At 41.5% G+C, this 27,707-nt stretch overlaps 1 protein-coding gene across 1 annotated transcript in view; it reads left to right on the forward strand.

The window, feature by feature from the left end:
- LOC111222370 (seizure protein 6 homolog) overlaps window positions 1–27,707 on the forward strand; it is an 85,449-nt gene that overhangs the window by 30,807 nt on the left and 26,935 nt on the right. Inside the window, exons 2-4 of the mRNA XM_022746081.1 lie at window positions 12,620–13,372; window positions 13,826–13,947; window positions 26,065–26,257. Coding sequence (XP_022601802.1) covers window positions 12,620–13,372; window positions 13,826–13,947; window positions 26,065–26,257 — 1,068 coding nt within the window. The remainder of the gene's footprint in view (window positions 1–12,619; window positions 13,373–13,825; window positions 13,948–26,064; window positions 26,258–27,707) is intronic.

The following is a 27,707-nucleotide window of genomic DNA, read 5'->3' on the forward strand; positions in this document are numbered from 1 at the left end:
AATTTAATGAAATAAAAAGTTTATAAAGTGTGATGATTCTTTCCATTACTCAGTCACCAGTGGGAAAACAACTTTGCAACTTTAGTGCAGTGATAGGTGTTTTTGAGATTGTACACATGAAGTCAACAGTGTTAATGTAAAGTCTGTTTCCAAAGAGTAACAGCTGCTTGCCAAGAGACTTGTTCATCATCTGGCTTTTGTTTTTACCATCTGCCAGCGCTTCAACTTTATTGGTTCTACTGATGTTCTCCAATTACGTGGTGGTGTGGTAATTTACAGCACTTCATAATAACCTGCTCCTGCACCATGAGGCAGAGCCCTCCTTGTCTGTGAGAAGGTTAAATAAGATCAGAGCCCAGTATTTGGACTCCTGCTCTATCAGTCACATTTATTAATGCAATAAGCTGCAAGAGCCTTTGAATTGCACTTATTTAAAACACCCTCCTACTGCAAGGAGACGACTGCGTTCATGAAACAGGAATGACCAGAGTATTACAGGTAAATATAATCAATAAATGTGTTTTTTTAAACTAAAGTTGACAAACAAAAACATGGCAAAAATGTTAAAACTTACATGACTTACATCTTCTTATTATCAATGACAATTTCATGTTTTATTTGATCCTCCATGCGTATCTTAAATAATACTACAAGTGGCTGGTTGATGTGTTGAATAGAGCTGTTGTGGTGAGAAGACCAACATGAATTTTAGCTCTGCAGAGGAGCATGAGAGGATATTGTTTTTTGTAGAGGAGGGCTTCTGAGAGGGGAGTAAACTGAGCTCGACTTCATTTGTGTCTGCTGTCTGAACTCTGGATGTTCACTGTGACATTACTAATAGCCAAGGAAAGCTAATGAGAACCATTCAGACACACGTACACACACCAGTTGCTAGGGCAACTCATCCATCTGCCATTATGTTATCCTGTTGTCTTCTGGTACTTCATCTTCAAGCAAAACAGATTACAGATTATTGTAATCTGACATTTTGACCAATAATTCCACAGATGAAAAGAAAAATGACAGAAGTCACTTTCAAACCTGCAGCAGAGGTGCTGGGAAACAATAGCTGTTATATCACCACATGCTGTTCACTTGCTCTGAGACTGATGATGTCACAAGTCTAAACAGCGGTGGTTCATAAATTTGGGAGATTGGACATCTGTTTAAATACTACTGCGGAGTATGAAGGTGCTTTCCAGCATTTACTTCACAGTTACAGTCTGGCTTGTAAATATAAATGAAAAAAAAGTCACAGAACAAATGAATTCATCCTCAGGAAAAGGCACATTGGTAATGTTCACCTATTACTGACAGGAGTTTCACGATCACGTGCACATCTACAACACGGTGCTTCTCGGCTCCGAAGGGCTGTGTATCTATCAGACCTCTACAGGAAGCAGCATCATCCATCACTGTCAGTGTTAATAGTGTTTCCCCTCACTTCCCAATAGGCAGCTTGTGTTTTGGTTTACAGCATTTATGTTTTCAGACTCGTGTACTCACAGGCCCTCACCTGGCTTTGCTCTCTGGCATCCCCCTGCCAAAACGCATAAAACTAATTTCAACATTACATGCAGCCATATTAAAATGCTGCTCGGAGACATCTCTCTCTCTCTCTCTCTCTCTCTCTCTCTCTCTCTCTCTCTCTCTCTCTCTCTCTCATCACTCCCTCCAGGATTTAGCTTATTATTGTTCGTTTTCTTATGTTCTGAATCTTGTTTCAAGATTGCTTTGAAAAATGTTCTCTCTAAATTGCTGAGATTTGATGCAGTTAGAGGATGACAAGAGTTGTACTGTAATCAATGACGATCAAACGCTTCAAACAGTTATTCATTGTTAAAAAAGGACAGATACGGGTAATACTGCAACAACTACTCTCACTACCGTCTGAATCTCCGAATCCAATACCCCACCACAGTGGTTCGTGGAAAACTTAAAGTATAAAGTAAAAAAATGTTTTCCACAGATATCCAACTGGCAATGACTGAAAAAATACTAACAAGGGGGTTGAACATGCTAAAATAGAAAGCTGTAGTGTAAGAAATCAAGCTGTAGTTCTGATCAAAGCCAAAACAACAGACTCAAGCATCTTTTCTATGTTTAGGTGAATACCGTTTCTCCACTTAGATGCAATTTTGCACAATGTGTCTGTCATGTTTCGAGGGAAGAAAATAACATCTCCTTCAAAGAATGATAACATAATTGTGGATATTTTCTATCCGCGTGGCTGCCTTTCCTTAAAAGAGATTCAACCATCATGCATCAACAACATACAGCAGTTTTAAACTCATTGTCTCTCTGATCTTTTTGACTTTTCTCTTCTTTTCCAGCCCCTTTGACCAATCATACTTTATTCTTGCTTACTTTAGTAGAGTGCAGAGAAAACACTTGTGCTGTTCACTTTGCTCAGATTCTGGCAGATGTTAGTGCCAAAAGAGAAGTGACTTTTATCTGAAAATCTGCACATTCGCCTCCTTCCAACCGAAGGAAAACACAGAGGAAAAATATTATTTTGTAGAGGAAATTCACATCACCCTGCATATCACTCCTAACATACACCTGTGTCTGACAGACTAGTAACCACACCAGAAATCACTGATGAAAATGTAATATTCATGTCATGATTATCTTACACGTTGCTCATGGCAGCATGTGGAAATGTCCAGCTCTGGCCTGGAGCAACACTGGGACCACAAATTTAAAACATCACACCAGACACTGCGCCTGATATTCAGAGAAAAGCTCGTCCTGAAACATGACTCGGCCTGACTGTTTTGAGCATGAGTAATGAGACACAATTGAGTTTGTTGTCAAACCCGAGTGTGGCTGTGGGAAATACAGAGTTGTGATGAAACCGGGTTTAGAGTGTGTGTCTGTGTGAGTGCATCAGGCAGCCCAGATCACAGGAGCGGTGCTGTATGTCAGAGTATAAAGGGTTAGACATACGGAGCAGCTGGTCAGGAGAGAACTAAAGTACAAGGTAAACTGTACTGGGTCTTAAGTGTGGACTTAAACAGGGAAGAGACAGTGTGCGGTTTAGTACGAATGCCAGGAGGCTTATTTCAAAGGAAGGTGACTCTGCAGGAGAAGATTCCCACATAGTGTAAGACTGAGGCAACAGATTTCTAGTTTGCATCAGTGTTTGTGTGAGTGAATCTGAACAATGTGGACAATTGTGAAGAGTGAAGCTGGCACAGCCAGAGTGAAGTCAGCTGCTCAATTTATCCTATGCAAAAATGCACAGACATAGATATTTATGATAGAAGTTCTGTTTGTATTAAATCCAGTGAGCGTTTCTTCCTTCCTCTCTGCTGCAATAAAACAAACTAAAATAGCAGAGTCACCAAGCAGGCCACCTCACTGATTCTTAACCTCCTCTTCAAGGCGTCGCCGAAGACTGCTGTGCTTGCAGAACACTGACAACATGAACACAAGCCGACTGTATTTGTTACCTCCAGCTCTGCTGTTTGTCAGCAGGATTATACAAAAAGTACCAGACCAATCTGCACCGAACTTGGCGGAGGGATGAAGCCTGGGCCAGACAGGAACTCTTTAAATTCTGGGGCAGATCCAAATCATTTACTATTATTTTTCCTCTGTAGTCTAGTGTTTGGCCTTTGGCGGAGGTCTGCACTCTCTGAGTGCTCTTCTAGTTTTCAAAAGCAATACATGGAAAACAACAAGGACAGATGTCCTCATTGTATTTAGTTGGCACTTTGTTCTTCCGAGTATCAAATGTCTCTGCTGTAAAGAAGACAGAGACGTTCTTGGCCTGTGACTGATTCAGTCGTATAACAAAAGCCTGTCTATGACAGTATGTAGTATTGATAAGTATAATGGTGTTTATAGGCGTGTCGGCCTATGACAAGTACACAGATAAGGTTGAAAATCAGCCAGTGTTGTCCTTTGATAGTGTTTTCCTTGAGCTGATGGAATTGTTATGGAGGGAGTTTGAGAAGGGACAGAGAGCATGACATCAATCAAGAGGCTTATAAATTCACCACTAATGTGTAAGCTGTCAGGAGAGCCAGATGCACCCAGCACCTTTTAGAGTACAACATTGTATTATAGAAATCTATATAGTGAACAGTATACCAGCTAGGGTTTGCTAATGATTAGTAATACAGGACAGAGCTAAAGAGAGTGTTTTAGAGTGAGTATAATTGTTATAATTATTAAATGTTTCTGTTGTTAATCCTTCTACTTCACAACTACTGAGAAAAAACACAGCTAATTTCTCACAACATAGTAATCCACGACAGATTTCAAAGTTGTAGGTCTTATTTCACCCACAGCTCTTTAATTGACTCCAGCACGGAGTAAATGAGAAGAAAATGAAAAGATAAATTACTCTAATGGAAGGAAATGAAGTGTGAAAAGAGACATTCCTCCCAGTATTTTCGAGGATGCAGCACGTTGGTAAATTGAAATACAACAAGGATCCAGCTTCTATATAAAACAGATTTTGCCATGATTACAGAAATGATGTAATTTTAACACCAGACATTTGTACAAGAAGACATGTACTGTACTCATTCACACGACATAAAAGATGAAACACAAACAAATGTATTGAAGAAGAAGAAAACTGTGGCATGAATACAAATTGATTGAGCTAAAAGAATGATCAATAATAAAACAATTTATTGCTAATTTAACTTTCATCCCGTCAGAGTTCAGATTTGTTTCAGGTTGACCCATTTACCCTCTGAAGCCTCAGTGCTTTACTGTAGATTTCATGCAAATAGTGGTGCTGGATAACTCTGTTTTTGTTATGCTCCCGCTTAAAGGTCAGGGCTTATGAGTTTCCCAGCACCATTAAGAGACAGTTTGTTTAGAGCCTGTCTGAAGGACAATGCTCAATGAACCAGAACACAGACAGGCCGTAATAAATGAAAGGGAAAAGTTATGGTTCCGCTCAATGAAGTCAAAGGGCAGGTGGAGGATAAGACTGTGTCTCATCTCAATAGCTGTGTTATCCCCATGACTCAAAAACCAGACAGGCAGTAAAAGGAAAATTTGATGCTTTGAAATTGGCATCTCTACACAGTCATGGAAGCACTATTCTGGTTTTAGAATATAAATCACGACACTGTGACCTATTGTTTGTTGTTTGTTTGTTTGGTTTTTTTGTTTTTTTGAAAGGCTGGTTCTTCCAGCCGCTGCTCACTTAATTTAATTTTCTTCATTTCCTTCCTGCTACTTTTTTTCAAATTTATTTCCACTTTCAGAGACCTGTCACACCCACAAACCAAATTAAATTATCAATTCATTAAATTGACTAATGGAATCATTTATCAGTTTCGCCCCATTATTTTCTAGCCTTTCCTCATTGCTTTATGCAAACAATTGTAGAATCTGCACGTACTGCAGGAATCGAAGCAAATGTCACTAACAGGATATTTTCACCTTAGGTGTTGAAATGAATTCATGAACGCAAACCTCCACCGAGGACCCCAGAAGGAGTCATGTAGAGTGATCTGAAAGCCTTGTATCTGAGCCCAGCGGAAGCTGCGTATTGATTTGCTTGTCTAGTGACTCTCAGTTATAATAAGGAAATAAAGCCCCTGGATATAAGGAGATTGATGTCAATCAGCCGCCTGCCTCAAGTGTGGCTTGTCCCATCTTATTAGCGCTCTATCCATGCACTGAGTGTTCACTGATGACTCCATTGATATGCAACTGAAGAGAGGAGGCTGTCTGTTGCCATCTTGAGGAGGATTCCCCTATGACTGCTCACTCTGCCATCTTAGTCAGTGTAGACTGAGAGATTGTCATGGATCCATGGAATATCAGAGTGAAGTATGAGCTTTTAACTCCACTCTAAATGTCACACATATCCGGACACCCTTTATTATAATCGGCTCTGTAGAGATGAGCTGTTGGACTGCAAACATGCTTTATAATTTTAGTCATGTGCAATCTATGGCTGTGTCACAATTTAGGGGCCGCAGCGTTCGAAGGACATGGTCTAGATGTGGCCATTGTGGACCGTGAGGGCTGCACTGAAATCAGACACAGTCCACCATATTGTGTTTTCGAACTGATTCATCACCACATGCATAATGAATTTTGGGTAAGGTTGAGTCACGGGTGGATCCTTCGTTGCCCAGGGAACAAAGGACGCATTTCTCTGCTGGATTTGAAGGACCCTCGTCGCTCTGCTGTCCCTGTCCATTTTTAAAATGTGTTGATGTGGCAGGGTCTTATGTAGCCTACAACTTTTAGAAGATAAGAATACACCTTACCCGGAGAAAACAGAAAGAAGGGTGTATTTATTTTCACCATGTCTCCATGTGCCTGACCTCAGGTCACACACATCAGTTTCACTGACCAGTCTGATTTTTCTGCATCAATAACCAGAGGATCGCTCCACATTTAGTTTTAAAACAGTGTTAAACATTAGCAACAGGAAAGCAATAGGTTCCTTTAGAACTACTGTACCGTGTCCTCTTAAGCCCCTTTGCTTCCTGTGAGAACCTTGTATGTCCTAAATGTTCTACTGAATAAGCTCACAGAAGAAACATTTTGCTAACTACATTTCCCCAAAGACAATAAATGGCATTAAATTGTATTTGTGTTACTGCTCAGAATAAGATCACAGTAATATCATTGTGTCATGTTAATTACCACCTTTAATTTATGAATTAACTCTAATTATCCAGCTTCAGTGTTGTGTAATGCAATGCAGTTAAACACATAACCTCGTGAATGTGCAACATGGCATCTAACTCCAGCTGGAAATTAAAGTGAGAGTTGCAGAGTAAAAAGCTACATTAGATTTCACATTAGCACCTATGTCTTCAGCATTTGCACTCAGCCTATAGCTCTACATTCGTGACCTCTAGTACAGTACAATACACAGCTCAACTGTCACAGATGTTAAAATCTGTAATCTCTGAGACTTTATCTATTGCCTGGGACTCAATGCGACTTGCTAGTGTGTGAAGGGTTAAATAGCATTGCACCTATTCTGTGAACCTGACAGAGCACATCAACATCACTTTGTTGTGGCAGCGCACTGGTTATGCCAACACATTACAGTACAGCGATACCTGATTGGAGTCCTTCAAGCACAATAAATTTAAATTGGCTGTCAGGAGGGTGTGATTTTCTAACTATGGAAACAGGTGAGAACAGGTCCTGCTGTGTTGCTCTATAGGAAATCAGAGCCTAGGAACAGTCTGACATTAATTTAAGGTTGGATAACAAATCAAATCTGATTGGGTAGCAGAGGTTACACCTCCCTGTCATATCGGTAGAATTTGTTCCAGTATTACTAAAGTGCACAGAGCATTCTTACATACATGTTGTATTTGCATCATCCATCAATAAACAGACTGTTATTTTACACTGACATTGTCAGCTGCAGGTTACACATTCTCAGTACCTGAACAATGACAAGGAACAATGACAAGCTAATTGTCTGCCATGTTCAGAGGGGAGGCGGCAGGAGGTGGCCAATCAGATTTCACTGGGGGTTGTTACCACCCCCTGGTGCAGCCGCTGGCAAGGAACTGTTTTTTTTTGTTTTGTTTTGTCGTTTTTTTTAACCAAAAATTGCTATTAGCCTTCAAATGCTCTGTAAATTTACATTTTGGAATCATCTTATTTGCTTGACATGCTCTGCAGTTCCAGTTTGTCTTAAGACTGCTATGCATCTCCCCAGCCAGCAGCATTTTCAAGACCTCATTGAGTTAATGTTAGTAGGCTATAAATATGACATTTCACAACCAAATCCCAATTTCAGTTGTTTAGATTTTTGGCAGCTGAGACATAAACAATTCACATAATTTACAGAACAGATTAGTAATCAGTGACTGTCACATGAAGGATATTTTGTCATATTTGCAACCGATGGCTACAACTTGATGAGAAAAAGAGGCTGTGTAGCTACTTTGTTGTTTCCTGTTTTGTATTTATTGATTTATACTACACTCATTCTCAACAAATGACATTTAAAATTCAGTTTTTGGCTCCACCTCTCTTCTCCCAGAAACTTCAACTGTAAACATTTAATTAAGGTTCAGACTTGAGAACAGTATGGTAGCAGTACATGCTCCTCTGTAATCACCACAGCGAGGTCTCCAACCTGTACACATTGATCCTGCATCGATCTGTGTATGAGAAGCTCCGGTTTAACCCAGTTCTCCATTCTCACTCTCCTCTTTCACTCGATATTCTGACTGAAGGGCAGCAGCTGGATGGTCGAAAGCTGACCACCACAGATAAAGATAAAGAGGGTGACGAGGTAGGAAGAGGCAGATGTTAGTGACCAGCTGGACGCAGTAGTGGCAATAATCTTGGCAAAAGGATAATTCTTCATGTGTACCAGATAGTATGTTAATGTTTAAGATTCCTCTATACTTTCCAGTTATGAAGAGGGGGGCAGCCATATGCTTAAATCATTTATGAAGACCTCCGATTACACTCTTTATTCTCTCTGGTAGTGAGACACGTCAAATATGCTTAGCTTGCCTTGATAGCGCAGCTTTGGCTGCTCTTGTTGTGACAGAATAAGGCTACAAGGAAATATTTCTCCTCCATCTTAGAACATCAAAAAGGTCTTTGAATTGCTTCTGTCGCTAAGAAAGAAATGTGGTGTTGTCACGGCTGCTAGTAAAATGTAAAACCATGTGTCAATTATGTCAGCCTGGGAGAGGCTTTGTAACAAAATTGTTTACTCTTCCTCTTGAATAGCCTGATCAAACTTTTATTAGCATGCTGGATGTTGTTAACACCACTCTGCATCAGCAAAACATTACAATGGTTTGTGATTGCTTTCAAAGTTTTATGAGCAAAGTGAGGCTTCTCCTGTGGCACAGTCAATTTTCACCTATATTCAGACACTTTTCTCACTTAAAACCTAAATATCAGCTTCCTGCTGTACTTTTCCAATGTTTGAACATTTGCCCCCTGGCGAGCAGATTTAAGCATCTATTTCATATGCAAGAAAAGCAACTGCACTTGTAATCAATAGAGCCAAAATGAGCCAGTCAATTGTAGACTGTGCGAGCTTTATAATTCAGTGATGGGGATTAAACCGGAGTCGGTCATGAACCTCATCATGAACCGTCAAGCAGAGGATGTACGATACAATTCAGACACTGAGAATATTCTGGGATATGGAATTACAAGGCGCAGACATTTATAAGGAAATGTCAAACAACAAAAACAACAACAAGTTTTCCTTGAAAAGCAGCGATGATATGTTTCAGCTGTGACATGCCACTGTATTTTCCTGACCTTTCACATGTACGCAAACATCATATCATCTACCTCTAAAGAGCTTATTAGATTCTGTTCCCACCTCCAGCTGAGGCTCCCTCTTCCTCTTGGAGCGCTGTAGCTAATAGAAACACTCTCCATGATAATATCTCACTCATTTTATTACCTGTGTCAACAGCGTGCTTTCATCTAAAAGCATGAAAAGTGTGCTGGCAGTGTCTCTGCCTCATTAAGACAGACTGTCGCCCAGAATGCAAGTTAATTAAGGTGTCGCAGCACACGGCATTGTTTCATGTAGACATAAACCCATCAGCCACAACATTAAAACCACTGACAGGTGAAGTGAATAACATTGATTATCTTGTTACAATGGCACCTGTCAAGGGGTGGGATGTATTAGGCAGCGTGAGAACAATCACTTCTTCAAGTTGATGTGTTAGAAAAAGGAAAATTCTGAGCGACTTCAACTATAGGGTCAAATTGTGATGGCTGTGACTGGGTCAGAGCATGTCCCAGTCTGCAGTGGTCAGTAGTGGGCCAAGGAAGGATGGACCAGCAACAGGGTCCTGGGCAAACTGGGGTCACTGATTCGTCATCATATCAAACCAGGACAGCCAGGTGTTTCCGTTTAACTGAGATGGCACCACCCACCTAAACACACCCACCTTCATGGCAACAGTATTCCCTGATCACAGTGGCCTCTTTTAACAGGATAATGCAACATGCCACACTGCAACAAAAGTTCAGGACTGGTTTTAGGGACATGACAAAGAGTTCAAGGTGCTGACTCCAGATCAGTCTGACAGAGCGTCTGTGAGATGTGCTGGAAAAATGAGTCTCATCCACAGAGGTCCGACTTCACATTTTACAGGACATGAAGGATGCTAATGTCTTGGTGCCTGATACCACAGGACACCTTCGGACGTCTTGTTCGATCGATGTATGTACGGAGGCAGATAAGAATATCATGTGAAGTCCCTCAGTGTTTTCAATATTTCTTATTGATGCCATACTTCAAAACACAGTTATTTTATGTTAATATTTCCAGCTTTAAGCTGCAAATTAGCCATGCAGTATCCAGCTGCACTGGGCAGAGATGCACAGAGGGTGAAACAATTAAATACTGAAAATTAGATGCAAAAAGAGAGACATGGAGATTGGACTGATGCTGGCATGAAAGCAAGAATTCACAGTCAGCCGTGCCATAGATGTTTCATTATTTTGTCCAGCATTACCCAGAAAAATACACTGCATTTTCACCTCTATATTAACAACATAGAAATCCTGCTAACACACACACACACACACACACACACACACACACACACACACACACACACCTTAAAACAGCAAGTCAGCACCAGAATTTCAAAAACCTCACAAAATCCCTTCACACATAGATAAATGAGGCAAAACTGCTTGTTGTCTGTGTGTGTGTGTGTGTGTGTGTGTGTGTGTGTGTGTGTGTGTGTGTGTGTGTGTGTGTGTGTGTGTGTGTGTGTGAGACGAGCAGCCAGCTGGACAACATTTGATCATATCAGGATAACTGTCCCCTCAAAGCCACTAAGGACATGCAGGGAAGTTTATCTCCGCTGATGTTTACACTGTCTGGAGTATTTAAGGATTTTCAGTGGTAAGAACCATCAATTCATCGGCTTTGCCCCAAACAACTGATGTGAGGGAAATGTAGCAGATAATGGGGTAAATACGCTCGTCTTGGACTCGCAGAGCAGTCGTTTGGCTACATAACACACTTGCTCTGCATGAAGTGATTGGCCTGACTGTCCTTCCTGAGTTGAAAAAGATGTGATGATTAAAATGACATAAAAGTGAGTTTTATATTGAGCTGTGCTGTGTATTTATATTTGGATAGTCACTTTCTATAGGTGAGGAAACCTCCATAGCCATTTTTTATTACTTGCCTGAAGCAAATATTCACTGCCTCAATGAAGGGGAAAAGGTGGAGGAGGAGGAAGAGGAGGAGGAGGAGGAGGTTTTACTGCTGGATGTGACAAAGACAGGCGTCAATCCTGTAATAACAACCAGGTTTTTGTTGCTTATTTCACACCGGTGATTTTACTTTATTATTTTTGAAAGTTATAGTTTAAATCAAATATTAAATGTATGCATCTGCCTGAGGAGGCCGATCATTTCATTAATAAACTCTCACTGTGTTTATATGGCTGTTTCATTACAAGTGGAGCTCAGTCTGTCTTTTGAATGGATTAGCAGTGTCACTGTCAAGATGCCAAAGTCACAACAGAGAGCATCTGTTGTTTTGGCTATTACTGTCAAGTGTCATGTACAAGTTCCATGTGTCTGCAAGTGTCTTCAGTGACTTGCAATAATATATCACATTATAATATTCAGTAAGAGTGCAGACTTCCCTTTGCACTGCATCCGCATTTCTGGTCTATCCTTATAGGAAAACTATTTTTGTTTCCGTTGTTCATTTGTTTATGTGTCATTATACAAATGCATTTTCTATATCTGGTTATGTGGGTTTTTTGCAGTTTCGATCCACAGGTTCATCCATTCATTTTGATTTTTTTTTTTTGTGTTTTACTGAGTATTCACGGGTCGAGTTCTTTTCCTCTGGTGGAACTTTTAACAATGCCTGCCCTGCACTGTGTTTGAAAGGTGTGTGTGTCTTGGTGAGTTTGAAAAATAGAGGGAATGGGGATACTAGCCCATAGAATGAGGCCTTAGAATAAAATGCTTTTAAACCTTTTTATTGCACAAGTAACTAGACTATTTCTCAGGGTTTCTGGGCTCTGAGATTTCACTGCCTGCAGGGGAGTGATTGTGGAATTCATCTCTGATAATAAAGCGGCTTTTTGCAAGCTGCTCCTCACCACTGTCAGTAGTAATCTGCAGGGCCCCTAAAATAATATCCTTCTTGGTAGTTCAGTGAAATGTACAGTATAGCATGTCAAGTACTGAGCGGAAAGATTCTGATTTTAACACTGAAGAGGCACTTTAAAATAAACTATATACATAGGACACTTCTATCATGTAATACCATGTATACTGTATGTTATTTGTAGTGACCTTCATACTGTGCATTCAGTCACCAGCTATAATTAAAGCTTCTATTATAGACGTATAAAGGATTATACTCTGCCACCGTCTGTACCCCACACTGCCACACACACACGCAGAAGCTTGCGCACAAACACACACACACACACACACACACACAGTACGTACATAACGAACCGATTAAAATAGCAACAAAACGTGTGGAAGACTTATACAAGAGGACAGCTCATTAGGTATAATTTTAGTGGATTACAGGCTGGCAGAGTTGGTGTGTTGCCTTTGTAGTTCACTGAACTTTAATCTTTTGCCTAACACAACTGTATTGTCTTCATTCCTCTTCTCCCAGGTCTGAAGGAAAGCAATGGCATCAGTAAGAGAACGCTGGACTCAGAGAGGGACTTCTTCATACACTCACCAACGCAGGACACAGAGAGCGAAGTCTACTTGGTTACCACTGTCTCACCAATGAACATCCCCAACCACCGGCCTGTCCTCAAGGGCCTGCTGCTTCACGAGCACCTACTTACAAGGGACTTCCAGGGGGACCAGCACTTTTTTAGGAGGGATGGCTCTGTGGCTGCATTTCCCACCATGCCAGGCTCCGTGTCTGCCTCGGACGCAGGAGACCCTGCCACCCAGCTGGTGCCCCATGAGGATGCCCCAGCCTTCTCAGACATTGCCACTACTGCCACTCTGGCTGCCACCTCTCCACTGACCACATTTTCTCCCACAACACCAGGGCCATCCATGTCTCTCCCTCAAAAGAAGTCCTCTAAGGAGAAGACCGGGGGGGCAGACAAGGTAGAGCCAACAACAGACACCCTTACCACCCAAGTGACTCCAAATAATAGAGGTTTTGGAAGTGAGAACAACCCAGCGGCTTCCTCATCATCGCAGAGAAGTCAGAGTCCTTTTCTGGTAGGCGCCACCCTTGCACCCTTCTCAGTGAGGATGGAGAAAAGTGAAGCACCACTAAAATACAAAAGCAACCCTGATCAGCCACTCCCCACCCTAACTGAAGTGTCCCGGGCAGAGGGCGCCACCACAATGTCCACGACCGTCATCACGACTACCACCATCACCATCACACAAACATCAGGTAGGCGTGCTCATGTTCTCTGACTTTCAAAGACGCACAAGTTGGAAAGTGACTTTGAAATAAAGAGCAGCAGCAATAGAATAACTCTCTCCCATTGTAAATTCAAAATGCAGAGTATCTTCCCCCTAAGATTTAACACATCCGTTACAGAGGACAAGACAATTAAGCATCGGGTCATCAGCATCACTGCTGTTCATTTCACATGCTGCACACAGCCAGTCATCTCTCCAGCAGGGATAACAGAGTCGCTCATGTGTCAAAAACAATCTGATTTTGCCCTGATGTGTCCTGCCCGTCCTTTCCACTGCCCACAGAGGGCTGAAGGCCCTGATCATCAGTGTCGGAGAGGGAATCTGCAGAGATAGTTAGGGGGTCAGAAGGCCACGGACACAGGTGCGCCGTGCGCTGATCTGGGGAAAAGGGAATCACTTGTCTTCTTACTGTCTCCCACAGAGTCATGCGGTCTGAATTTCACTGACCCTGAGGGTAACATCGAGATCCAGCAGCAACTTGACTCCGGAGTGGAGTGCAACTACTTGGTTACCGTCTACCTGGGATATGGCATCGAGGTTCAGGTCAGTGCTAAAGACTCACTATGATGTTGTCCCTTATTAGCAATAAACTAAACTATCGTGTACAACTTTGTATAAAGCAGCAGACACAAGCTGGAAGTAGAACATTGACATTTTATCACTTTTTAAATTGTTGTGGCAAACAAACAGTCACCTATTCACAAATCCAGCAGATACACAGCAACGTTAACGTCCATGTGGAGCTGTGTTTCTGATGACCCGATGAATGTAAGTCCAATATTTAGTCTCCTTTCAGCTCATAATTTGGTGTGGACCAAAGACAAAGGATTAATCTGACTCTTTGGCTGCTCAACGCTCTGTTCACCAGCTGGGTTTCTAACATTGTCTGCTGTTTTAAAAAAAGCTCTAATATGCTACTGTTAGTCACCTGCCCATCACTGAAAACAGCTGCATCTGGAAACGACAGTAATGAAAGCTGTGAATGAAAAACAGTGACATTCTGGGCCATAAACCAAAAACCACATGTTAATCTATAAATGTTGATTGTAAGAGTTTTAATATGAGCTGTGCTGTCTGATTCTTTATAGAACATATAGTGAAATAACGCCACAAAAAATGGCTTCATTCAGGAGCAAGAGGAACATTATTACATATTCTGGATCAGTGTTTGCTGTTCGTGTGTGGGCTGATGGAGATAGACAGGCAGCACATTGCTGGATTGAGAGGGTGGTGGGGGCACTAGTGACAGGGTCTGTCTCAGGTTGAATGTTTGCTTGGTAAGTCTTATCACAAAAGGTTATAAAAATTAACTGTCAGTGTGTGTGTGTGTGTGTGTGTGTGTGTGTGTGTGTGTGTGTGTGTGTGTGTGTTCTCTGGCATTTGCAATTCCTCAAACGCGTCATTTACCACTGGAGACTTTAAAATGTGTGAGCTTTGTCTTGCTGCCTCTGGAGGGTGAAGATAAGTCTTGACAGAGTACATGTTTGAGAGTGTGTTTTTCTCTGAAAGCTTCCTCTGTGTAACTTAAGTAAATCTTAAACCACTCATAAGCACAGGCACACACACACACACACACACACACCTCACTACATTTGAGTGTCAACTTTCAACAGATTCTGCATATGGCAGAAAATTTCTTTGAGATGTTCTGAACTGTAAGGCTATAAAGGGAAAGAATCTAGACATTTTATCCTAACACATCCACCAGGCCTGATAAAGAAACAGGAGGAAGCCATGTGTTCAGCACCACCATGTGAACAGATGGGGCCACTGTCTCTCTCCCTCCTACCGCTAAACTGATAGTGATCTGATGGCACTATACAGACAACTGTTTGGCACAGCTGAAGGGAATGAGGAGCCATGGTCTCCGTTTCTGGCGAAGATGCGAACTGACTGAAGATAGAAAGATAAAATTGAAGTCAAGAATTTGTCATACCTTCTCATCAGCAGTGAGTGAAGCTCCTCTGCCTGGAGGCTATCCAGGTCTCAAGGTTTTAAAGGAATGAAGGAGATCACAAAGTAGACTTGTGGAGCAGCAGTGTGCACAGGAAGTCTTATGCAAGCAGCACAATTTTTACCTCCAATTTTGTTTTTATGCTCGGATGATAATTAGTTCTCAACAATTTACAGTGTATAACCTCCTCACTCACCTGTGTTCAACCCCTGAATGAGATTTGCTTATTTGATCGGACATATCCGAGACATGTAGGCACACACACACACACACACACACACACACACACACACACACACACACACACACACGTACGTGTACACAGAACAAACCTGGAATTCAAATCTGAGAGTTGCAGCGATGCGTCTATAAATTTAACACCTTTCTCAGATTCCCTTTGTAATCCCGTCTTTGGTATTTGTGAGTGAGTGGAAACATAAATAGAAGATAAAGGTGAAATGCAACAAGAGTCTCCAGCCGGATTTGAACCAGGGGCATTATAGTTACCATCAGGTCATGTACCAGGACGCTTCCACTCTTTATGAATACATTAATTTTTGTTTGACAGGTAAACAGGTTAACACTATGATATTAACCAGCTTGCATCACTCTTCTGTATTTGAGATTAAGTAACAATGCAAATGTGCAAATGCCAATTTGTCATTTTTCTGCACATGTGGTACATGTGTGCCCAGTACATGGACTTTGCATGTTTCATGGGGCAGCTAGTAATAAAAAAAAATTTTCTCCTGCAGGCATTTTATATTGTAAAAGTGATGTGATTATAATTCACACCATGATAACTGCACTTGTTAATGGGCTACATCAAGAAAACAGTACAAGTGGAATAATCATACATTTCACTGGGTTTCCACACAAACATGCTGAATTGTACTATTCCGCTAGTTCAATTAGACAGTTTAGATCAGTGCTCTGAGTCCTCCTCTTCATCAGGTTTTACATATCAAATTCTGGAGATGCTAATCCTTTAAATCGTAGTATGCAATAAGAAAAGAGAGATGAAATGAAGTGTTCTAACTTCTAAATTGATTGCTTCCACGGTTCTGATGAGATTATTTGTCATCATCACACAACAACCTCTGGAGGGCTCACAGACGACCCCCTGCTATTTGTCTGGTCAGATTATGACAGTTTGTTGATTTGTGGCCATAGATTTTTCTCTGTGGTGCTGCATCTGTTAGACACAGAAATATATGACTTCATACTCACTTGGGTTTTGGTACCGTTTACTGTGCAGAACATCAACCATAATGTCCCTGGCTCTAAAGAGTGGAACATTTTCCTCATGGTGAAGTCCATGTTCTTGTGTGCTGGCAGCCGGCCTCTGTTATGGAAGGGAGGCATCATCATGACAGACAGACCAGCGGTGTCCAAGGGCAAGGGAGGGAAATTAGGTGGAAGGAAAACTAGAGGACAGATGCAGTGACTGCATGATAAATATTTATGTTGCTGTAGTGATTCAGTGAAAGAATTATAGGCAGACAGTGTCAGTCATTTACAGACCCTTCAGACTTTCACCCGCCTTCAAAAACATCACAGACATCTGTGAGGAATATAAGCAAGATCAGACCCTTTCTCTCTTTAGTCAATACTCCTTTCTGCAGTCTGGCAGTTCGCAGGAGAGGCAGGATGAAAAATGTATCAGGAGAATTTACTGCCCTCAGCCTGACTGTTCAACCCCTCTGCCACCGCTAACAGCATATAATGCATTGCCCCATCTGGTGATTCTGGCTGCATTATGATTTATTTGCAGAATAATTGCACAAATATTAGGAGGCTGATGTAACACCAACTTTCAGCACAGATAAATAATAGTGTCATAAACACTTAAAGTATTTTTCTATAAAAAACTGTACTTCAGTGTGCATTGCACTTAACTAATTGCTGGCTAAATGTGTGAAATATGTGCAGGACATTTGAACACGTAGGGTGCAAACTATTTGTTACGAGTTAAGATGTAGAAAATTGATTTTTTGTCTGACACTCCCAGCTATTATATTAAGGTTAGCAGTGATGAATAGCTTTAAAATCAGAGCAGGTTACTGTCATAACAGAGAAAGGCTTTTCGTTACATGGTTCAGTTCTCACAGTTTTCATGTCCTTGAGATTGTATATAAATATAAAAGAACTAATCTCAGCATTCACTCAAATGGGTTTGGGTGTGATATATTTTTTGATTAATAAAGAGACATTTTGTTCATATCGGCCCCAATACAGAAATTCTCATTTAATGACCATGTCAAAAAAAGCTCGATTTTGGATTATCAATTACAACTGCAGAGATCTTCATCCATGAATTAGCCTTGATGGGATGTAAATCTTAGAAATTACATTTTTCACTAGGGAATTGTCAATATCTTATTTCTGTCCTCCATATCCTCCTCCTCCTCTTCTCAAAGTCACTTGTGCAGTAGGGTTTCAGTAGAGGAAAGATGGTGGTTTTCTACAACTGGTCTTTGGCATAAAGTGCATAAAATCTATTTTGGAGCTTTTTTTTATTTGATCAAATAAATCCTGTGGGTTAGCTATAGCTATCAGCTCTTTCCAGACCATCTGTCCCACTCTGATTCCTCCATCTCCTCTGCTCAATGATCTACCTGCCTGGGCCTCGAGGAGTTCCCGTTTGAGGCTCTGCACAGGTTGTCCCAGCTCCTTTTCACAGAAACTACATCCTCCACTCCTGCTAAAGGAGAACGTTATTGTGCAGGGAGGACTGAGAGTGGTCGATATGTTTCAGGGGTTAGGAGCCCAGATGTGGCCAATTTCTCTCACTGCCACAAAGGCTGATTGGGAAAGTGTTTTGTATTTTCTGACAGGTTTATAGCAACATTATTCAAGAAGATGGTGGGGAAGGATTTGAGGTCAATACTGTATCTCTCTTCTTTTTCCTTCTTCATCCCTCTTCCAGCTCTTTCACCCTCTCGTTTTCTGAACTATTTTTTTCTTTTTCCATCCTGCTCTCATTTATCAGTTTTTCTATTTGTCTATCTCCTCTGCCCTGTCTCAGTCACTTCCAGTTTCTTGCAGTGAACCTGGAAATAAATGAGGAGGACACAGGAACAAATAAACATGACTATAGCTTCTCTTGCTATATGATTGCCTTTTCTATTGCACTTTTTATTTTATTCTCATGATTGTGTTGGTTGGTTAGAGCAACAAATGATTTAAATAATAAGCAAACATAAGATTGTAACAAAGATAGAAGATTATAAAATTTGAAGTCACCCTGTATAGTTAAAGAATTTTACAGTAAATGTAGAATTATGCATCAAGTGAAAGCAAACAAAACTTTTGCTTCCTTAATTAAAGCTTATGAATAAATATCAAACAAAGGATTTGGGTCTCAGGGGCTAAAATTATAGCTTCCAAGTTTTTCATCCTCAAAATGAGTCAATATGATTCCAAACACAGCAAAATAAATCCAAACTGAAGCAACTAATGAGCTCAAGGCTGCATGCGCTAATGAGTTACACCTAGGTGAGGACAAAGTACAAACTGCTGAGGTAGATCGTCAGTGAAATGTCACTTTATGGATTGAGATGTTACAGAGGATGCTGAGTGTTTAAAGCTAACCCCAACTAGAGGGTTAACGATTGGTATTTGATGCTGCTTCTGCAACCATGCTCCTCTGACTCCAATCAATAGTCATGTTAATAAGCCACACCAATACTTGACATGCAGCCTCCTCTCAGTGCTGCTTGAATTGCTGTATTGATCTTTGTACTCTCATTTTAATTTCACTATTTCTTACAAAAGAAGCAAAATGCTGATGGCATTGACCCCGACCAACTGTGGCTGATGAGGAAGGGAATTACATTTGTTGTGTTGGTGTTCAGTCACTCTGATCACCAAGAGCAAGTCTGGAGACTTTTGTCAGAAAACCAAGAGTTCCTCTTTAAAATGTAATTGTGCCTGTAACCCCCCCCCCCCCCCCTCCCCTTCCTCACATCTGACACACTGGCATTTTGTAAAGGTGATGCACATGTTTTGGTCATTACGTGACTCGGGTCCCCAGCAGCACAAAAGACACAGCACGTAGCAGATATGTCGTAGAGAAACTGAGCCTGACTGAGTAATAGGGGCCAAGACAGGCTTGCTGCCTTTAATCAACTCGAGATGAGGCAGAAGGAAGCCGTCATCATGTTGTGCCTTAGGGGAGTAAGGCAGGACATAAAGAAGGCCAGTTTGATCTTGATGAGCTTTTTAGGGTGTCAGGGCTTAGCTGAGATGAGTTTTCATGGGGCCTAGCCATCCTGAGAGGAATGCTTTCAGGTGACACTAATTGCTCCTCCACCCAGCTAGCTGTCATAAAGGGAGGAGACTGTCTGGCAGAAGGCTATGTTCTCTCCAACTCTTTCAGTGTCACGATCAGGATGAGATGAGTAAAGATGCATGCGAGAAAACGTGAATGTGAGTAATCAGCAATGCATGAATTTAAAATCTATGCAAAAATGCACACTGCAGCAAATGAGATGTCAAATCCCAGGAGACGAGCTTGTTGGGTCTGAGCTCTACCTCATGAGCTGGACACCAAATATGTTGGATTTCGGTTATCTATCAATTTATTGGCTATCATAAATTAAGAAAAATATTAATATTAAAAATATTAATGTTAAATAATAACTTTAAAATTAATTAAAGTTCATGGGGCACCAGCCTAAACTAATAGGCAAAATAGCCAATATGGTTTTAGTCTCAATTTATTACCATTAATCTGGAACTCTGATTAACCATTAGCTTACTAACTATAACCAAAGTACCAAATCAGAAACAGTAAGTTAAAGTTGAAGGATTGGAATTATACAAAGTAGAGGTTGGCAATATTCAGCTTGTGCAACATTAAACACAGCCAGTAGTTATACTTAAAGGCATTTATTTACAATGGAGCAAGTAAACACAATGTCTGATTCTAGTATATACAGGTGTGTGTATGTATGTGTGTGTGTCTGTGGGGACACAACAAAAGGCAAGATGGCGATTCAAAGTGGTCACTGGTGACCACATGACCTGAACAAAGAAGACTACACAAGAATGGCGGTAAACAAAGAAACTACTCAAAATGGTCGCCGAGACCACTCGGTGTGTGGTGAGAGGGAAGGTGTGAGTTTCTTTGTTAGCCTAGCTCATGTAATCGAAAGGGTACCAGGTTAGAGGGAGGAGATTAGCTTCATGCAGGTTCTAGAACTGGAGCGTACTGCTATGTCGTGTGAAGCATACGAGTACCTGATTAACTGTATGACTGACCACAACCTAAGCAAACATTACAACAACAAGACATCAATCAACAAGTACATTAACAAAGTTAAGACTTCTGCTGCTTAGTTTATACTATGCTGTGCTGTGCTACGCTGTGCTGGGAAGAGGTTAGGCCCAGTCAGTTAACGTTACCGTCAGTCTTGGAACAAACAAAGAGGTCCTTTCCAGTGTTGTTGTAAGTCCAGTGAGTTGGGAGGCTCCTGGTGTGGGAGTATAAGTCTCTGTTGCTTGTGTTGCTTTGCCGTTATCTCCTTTGTTCTCCTCACAGAGTTAGCTGTTCCATGGTAAGTCTGCTATGTCTCCTGTTCCTTGGAAAATCAGCTGGCCTTGTGTTGTAGCTGCTATTTCCGAAGAGAACTTGGTTAACTCTCAGTTAATCCGAAGCAGGTCGCTGCTGTTGAGGAGAAGAGTGTTTGCAGGCTGCTGTGAGCAGGCCGGAGGGAGAACTGGTTTCTCAGGTAGCAGAGCTGACCTGGGCTGGGGCCTTGTTGCCCTTTGAAGAGCCGAGAGGAGAGAGCAGGAGCTGCTCTCCAGAGCAAACCGAGAAGAGAGAGAAGAGAGGAAGGAGATCTGGTTTTGTTTGGTAACACCCTTGGGGGTCACATGTCACACGCTGACCCACACTGGCTGGCCAGTAAGGTCCGTTGGGGGAAGGGTCGTCCCCAGGTGTGAACAGTGAGCAACTGTGGGGTGTGAGTTCCTTTGTCCACTGGAGCAAAGAAACATCTGGTCTCTTGAATGATGAGTCCCAACAAGGAGAAGAAAAGTGAGGCTGATTTATCAGAAAGCAAGAATCTCATCTCATGAAATGTTTGAAATGCAGAGGTCAGCATCTGCTTTACTCTGAGCATCTGGAAGGTGAAGGAGGAAAGGAGATGGTCACTGTATGGTGGTGGCCTTTGGCGATCTCGAGAACATTAAATGTGACAGTTAGCAAGTGAGTATTGTATTCAGCCACTGGCTCCGGCACATTCTCATTAACATGCAGCTTTTGCTGATTAGTAACGATCCATTGTTTTAGACAGCAGGCCAAGCAGGAAACGGCCTTGGCTGTTTTATATAGAGGTGAATGTTCAATTAAGATAACAGTTTTCATATAATGAGCAGTCAACGACCTCTGGTTTTGTATGAATTTATCAGGAGATACACAAAAACACCAAATGGATTTGGTGTACCAAGACTGCTCAAATGTGAGCCTCAGATAGGGGCGATGAGGTAGACACAGCACCACTGTGCTCCACTGTATGAGCCGGTGGCTTTTTTATCATAGTAAGGATGACACTGCAGCTGGTGAGTCCAATGGCTGTTGATTTACTTCCCCCAGCAGCAGGGTCATTTAATTTCCATCTATACTGGGAGCATTTGATTACATACTGCTCATTTCTGCACCAGCAATGGCTCCTGTGAGTCAGTGTAAATGTTCATTGCAGAGCACCAGCAGATGTTTTCAACAGTAAATTATCAGTGAGAAGCAGCCTCTGTGGATAGTTAACTCGCACTGTCTACTTATGGATAAATTAATGAGTGAATAAAGATTACATGTCAAGTGTAAAAATGGTTTGTTTGTTTCAAATCATCAGAATTTTTTTCTTGTCCAAATTGTATTTTTCTTGGATTTTATTTTGGGAGTAACTTCCTAATTGCATGATGCAGACTATTTGGTTTATCTCATGTGGGATTAATTGTATGATACCAGCAACGACTCTAGTCACAGATTAAACCATGCCAGGCTGCTTTCTGTTTGGATGTGATAAGATGGATCCCCACCTCTGCTCATTGTTCACTCTCATAGTTAAACACTGCAGCTCACTGGAGGCTCCCTGTTTTACAAAGGTCAAGGCAAGCACGGAAAGATCAAGGTATTCAATACTGCAATTATTGTTGTCCTTAGAAACCTTTATTTTAGAGGGGCTCGTCCATCTTTTGTTATACTAAGTGCAGCTCTAGGACTGTCAGTTGTACTGTGGGCTTGCAGGATGGTCTGTTCATTAAAGTGGTTTGATTGAAAAGACAGTGGCTAGAGGAGAGCGATGACCCTCTCCTCTCGTTGTGATTGGACTGGAACAGTCGTTGGTGAAAAAAAGAAATGCTTGCAGTGACAGAGCACCTACAGAGGAAACCATGTATCTCTTGCATTGTTTAGACCTTTGTCAGACGCTGGATGAAAAACACTAAACAGACATTCTTTCTTGTCTCAACACAATTCTGAAAATGCAACAACACTGTATAGATGTTATCCTCTGATAATGTTGTGGTTGGTGCAGAAGTGTGCTTCGTCAGCCAAATCTCCAGTCCCACAAAAGTGTCTGCTGAGGCAGAGATTCCAGCTCAGAGTTACAATAAGCCTGCTCTCATTACAGTCCAGAGGAACACGCATGTGCGTGTACATGCATGCGCAAACACACACACACACACGCATATACGTGTGAGAGTGTGTGTGTGAGAGAGAGAGACAGAGACGGTGAGAAAGAAGTCCCTCTGGGCATTTGGCTGCAGCAGTGGTGAAGATAAGGTAGTCTGATGTCTCCTGACATGGCCAATGATTCATAATTGAGGCAGGACAGCTGTAGCTGGCTGCACTGACAGGTCCCAGGGTGGATGACAGATGATAGGGCCCTCTGGGGCCAAGCTATCTATCAGCCCAAATGTTCACTGTCCACTATCTGCTCACCTGTCCTTCACAAGCCTCCATGCTATATGTAAACCAAGTGGACACAGACCCACACTCTGTGACTGGAACAACATATTCAGTGAGGTCAAGCAGACAGCATACGATACTGACGTGGTCCCAACACAATAAACACCTGTGCAATCAGGTGTTCACTGAATAAAGATTAACAGATTAAATTCTGCTGTTTTAAAACTTGTGTTGGATTGTCTCACACGGTTCAGTATTATATTTTCTTTCTGTAAACTGCATTCAGGTTAACACCAGAACAACAGCAACCACTGCTTTGTTGTGAGAGAAAAGTCATATTTAATGTTCACCATAAAATCATTGTAGTGTTCTACACTAGCCTTTCACACTACACTACGAATACACAAGCTTTTTTACAGTGTTTTATCAAGCATGCCATCTTGCTTTGCTCCCTGATGTTTTTTGGAGGGATGGTTGACTAAAATATGTATGAAGCATGGTGGAATATCAGCCATCTCTCCTTCACTCACCAGTTTTACATCAGGCCATAGAAACACATCCCAGGAAGATCATTTCAAATGGAAGTTGAGAGCCAGAAGGAATTTATAGGCTCAGGTGTGTTTTAATCTATACTCGACCTTGCTTCGGTCTAAAACCTTCCGAAATGTCCCGTTCTTTTAAAGTAATTCAAGTTTAGGATCAATCAACCACTATATAATCAGTTATGGATGTACTTTAGAGTTGAGTTTCCACGGTCTAAATTTGTCAGACAATCAGTTTAAACCCATGGTTAGTGAAATCGCAGTTCCGCATTCCTTGAATAGATGAGTATGGATATTAAATTGAGGGAGAATTACTGTGCTGTACTGTTGGGTGAAATTTGAAGTTAGAATATGAGCAAGTAACTGAAGTAACCTGATTTGCAAAACATCTAAGCCCTCCACATTAACTCAGAGACAAAAAGGCAGAAGTGAAAAAAAGCAGCTCTGCCTCAGGCTTTGTCATTGTCATTGCCCTTGAGAGACTGAGAAACAGGGATTCTAAAATAATGTGACATTCCTTTATTACTCACTGTGACACTGCTGTTTGAGGCTGAACTACCTACGCTGCAATGGTAATATGCAGATTTAGTATATACACAACAGGAATATGTGCCGTCTCGTCCGTGTTCTGAGTTGGTCTGAAACCCACAGCGTGACGTTGTGTTTAATTCTGGTCGAGATAAAAATCAAATCAATCACAGGGTCTGACCTCGTGGATCATTCTGCAGGAAGTCACCTCCAAGCTCAGCATCAGTGTCCATTAGCCTCTCCGTGCTCATTGTCAGCCTCCCCTCCGACCGAGTGACAGTCAACGTGACCAAATTCATTCTGCTGCCAACGTTATGTGCGATGTGCTCTTATGTTGTGTGTCCACTGTTTCAGCTTCTCCAGGCTGCTGCACTAACAATCCTTGCACACACACTTCCTTGGGGACATCAGCCTATGGAGGGCAGCCCCTTTTTCTGCCTCATGGCATACCTGAGATGTGAGCCCGCTACCTATGACAGCATCAGCTCTTAGAACGCAACATGAATTACACCGCTGGCTGAAGCAGATGTGGTTGAATGAGCTTTGATGGTGTATTTGTTTTTTAAGGACAGAAGCAGCGTCCATTTTGGATCTGGCTGCAAGAGTCATTGGGGCTTGTAGCTTTATTTTATATTGGTTTATCTCCTCTCTCTCTCTCTTTTTTTATTAGCACAGATGAATGTACAAAACTTTAAGCTTCTCATTTTGCAAACAGAATCAAATTTTGAAAACAGTTATTTTAATGTCAATCTTTGCTCTAAAAGTTATCTTGCATGTGTTATACAGATTTACTGAAAGCTTCTTTGTTATCCCGCAATTAACCCCCCACCCAAAAAAAAAATTGAAATCAAAGGATTTGGAATTGATAAGAAGATTCACTCTTGGATTAGATTTAATAAAAGTGACTAATGCTGTTCAAATCTTACAAAAACAAGTGAAGGTGAAAGCTTTATGATAAAAAACAAAAGAATAATAATCATGACCTGCTGTTGGATTAACATACCTCTTTTATGGTTCTGTGGGGAATAAATCTGATGTTGCTCCAAAATGTGTCAGCACTCCATTATCCAGACACTTTAACTACATGAAATCCTCCTGAGGTTCCTTCACCAGATTTAGCTGCAGATGCTGCTCAAACCTGTTGAAGATATATAGCACTGGCAGTAGCTTAGAGGCACAAGGAGAACACAGAAAGACGAATCAATCATGCAACAAACCGAGAGTTAATAACCCAGAATGCATATACAATTACACTACACTGAAAACATCTACAATCCAGGAGCAGGTTAACAAAGAAATGACTGAACCAAACCAACTCCACCAAATCCAAGTGCGACTGTGTTGGTAGGCGACTGATTAAAGGACACAGCAGGTAACCCATTTTTCCAGGGCAACATTATCAGACTAAACCATAAGATTCCATCTGGTGTGAAATGAAACATCAAATCAACAGCTGTGTGCAATGAGATCTTTTTATGTTGGAGTTTTAAGTCAATGAATTTCACCTATTTGTGTTTTCAAAGTGTGGATAGAAATAAATTTGCTCGTTCTTGCAGTGCTAAACACGCTCTGACAGTTAGATAATGATTCTCTGTGTAATGTGTTTGCAAACCGTACCTCAGTCTGAACTGGTTGCTAGCATGACATCACACATGATGCACAGAGGTACAGCAATAAAAGGCCTGTGTGGAATCATGTGGCATGGTCTCTTTTCATTGTAGGTGCTAAATGTGAGCGTGTTGGAGGGGGAGCAGGTGACAGTGGAGGACACTGGGGGCCAAGAACCCCTCATCCTGGCCAACGAGTCAGTCTTGGTGAGAGGCCTTGTTCTACGCAGCTGGAGCAACCAGATCTCCATCCGTTTTCGTAGTGACCAACAGCACAACTCCGGATTCCTCCTGCTGCATTACCAAGGTGAGCCGATGCCATGCTAAAAACTACTGTCAGATTATACCGATGATTAGTGAAGATTATAGTGTTGCTCACACCGGACTGAAACTGCATGAACATCAATTTAACATCAGTATTTGTTCTCAGTGGTGGTTGCTTTCGGTGGTGCCAGCCAAAGGAACAAATGGGTACATTAATTTGGGTCGTGAGAAAACCTTTATTTACAGAAATGCCAGCAAGCAGAGATTCTTCTGCGTCACCTCTCATCAGGTTGCAACTGAGGAAGAGATATGAAGAACTGTCTCTGCCTTAATCTGTCATGCTCACTTTAGTTCAAAAAGGAGTAATAAGGTCTCACTCTTATGCAGAGCTCGGTCAGAGTGGTCAGCTTACTGAAAGTATACACTACTGCAGTTATATTAAAACGTGATCATAAAATCATATGATGTGTAGGATTATCATTTCCCACAATGTCCATTATAAACCTCTATTTCATTCTATTTACTGAGTGCATGTATGTCCCTGTTTTCTTTTATTCCACAATCCCAAAAAGAGAATTGCGTGAAAGAGCATCTCTTAAACTACCTGCACAGCGTGAGGCATCTGTTGTCCTGCTGAGTTAGCAAGTAGGCTGAAAGATGACAGGAAACAAGCTCACTACTCAGATGAACATGTTCAAGCTTGTTCTGTGAGCACTAGATCCAGCTGGCCTTTGCCGAGATTAAAACTATGCAGAGCAAAATATTAAATCTGATCAAATTGTAAGTACAATAGTGTCTGGCAGCATAAACCCTGTGGGTGGATATAGTTACTGTTTGTTGTTGGTGAATATGATGGCCCATAAACCGCGCCCCCCTCCTCGCTTGTTTTGTGCGTGACATTGATCTTCCGTGTCCGCAACAATGTCTGTTTATCTTAGCAATCACACAAAGTGGCCACCAATTACATGCCCCATCGATTTGAGTTGATGGTGGAAGCTGGTGGACAAAACATTCATTCCACCGTATTACTATGGCACTTTCATCAGCTGGGAAATGAAAGCGACCGTCAAAACAGCGGCGCTGACGTGAGATAAATCAGCCCATCTCTGCTGGATGTGTGAACATCGGTGTGTGGTCGGGCTGAAAGACGACAGTGAGGGGTCAGTGCAGATCATACAGGGTGATGCATAGATGGGGACAGAAGGTGATAAAGAGTTAGAATACATCACCCTGTCAGGTGCACTTTTCTCCTTCACTTCTCCCCTTTGCATTTTAGTAAACATTATTCAGGATAATTTTATGGGACATGGTTTTCCATATTTATTGATTTATAGATGAACACCTTGTTCTATTTCTGTGACTCCGTTGTATTGTTAAAAGACATTTTCATCTATCCATCCATGAACAATTCACTATTAAATAAACCCAATGCTTGCACTACAACATGCACTTGGTGCTGAGCAGTCTGCAGATCCAGTGGAGACACTGTATAA

The sequence above is a fragment of the Seriola dumerili genome, unplaced genomic scaffold, assembly GCF_002260705.1.
Source record: "Seriola dumerili isolate Sdu_G_001 unplaced genomic scaffold, Sdu_1.0 BDQW01000091.1, whole genome shotgun sequence".
In the NCBI taxonomy this organism is placed as follows: Eukaryota; Metazoa; Chordata; class Actinopteri; order Carangiformes; family Carangidae; genus Seriola; species Seriola dumerili.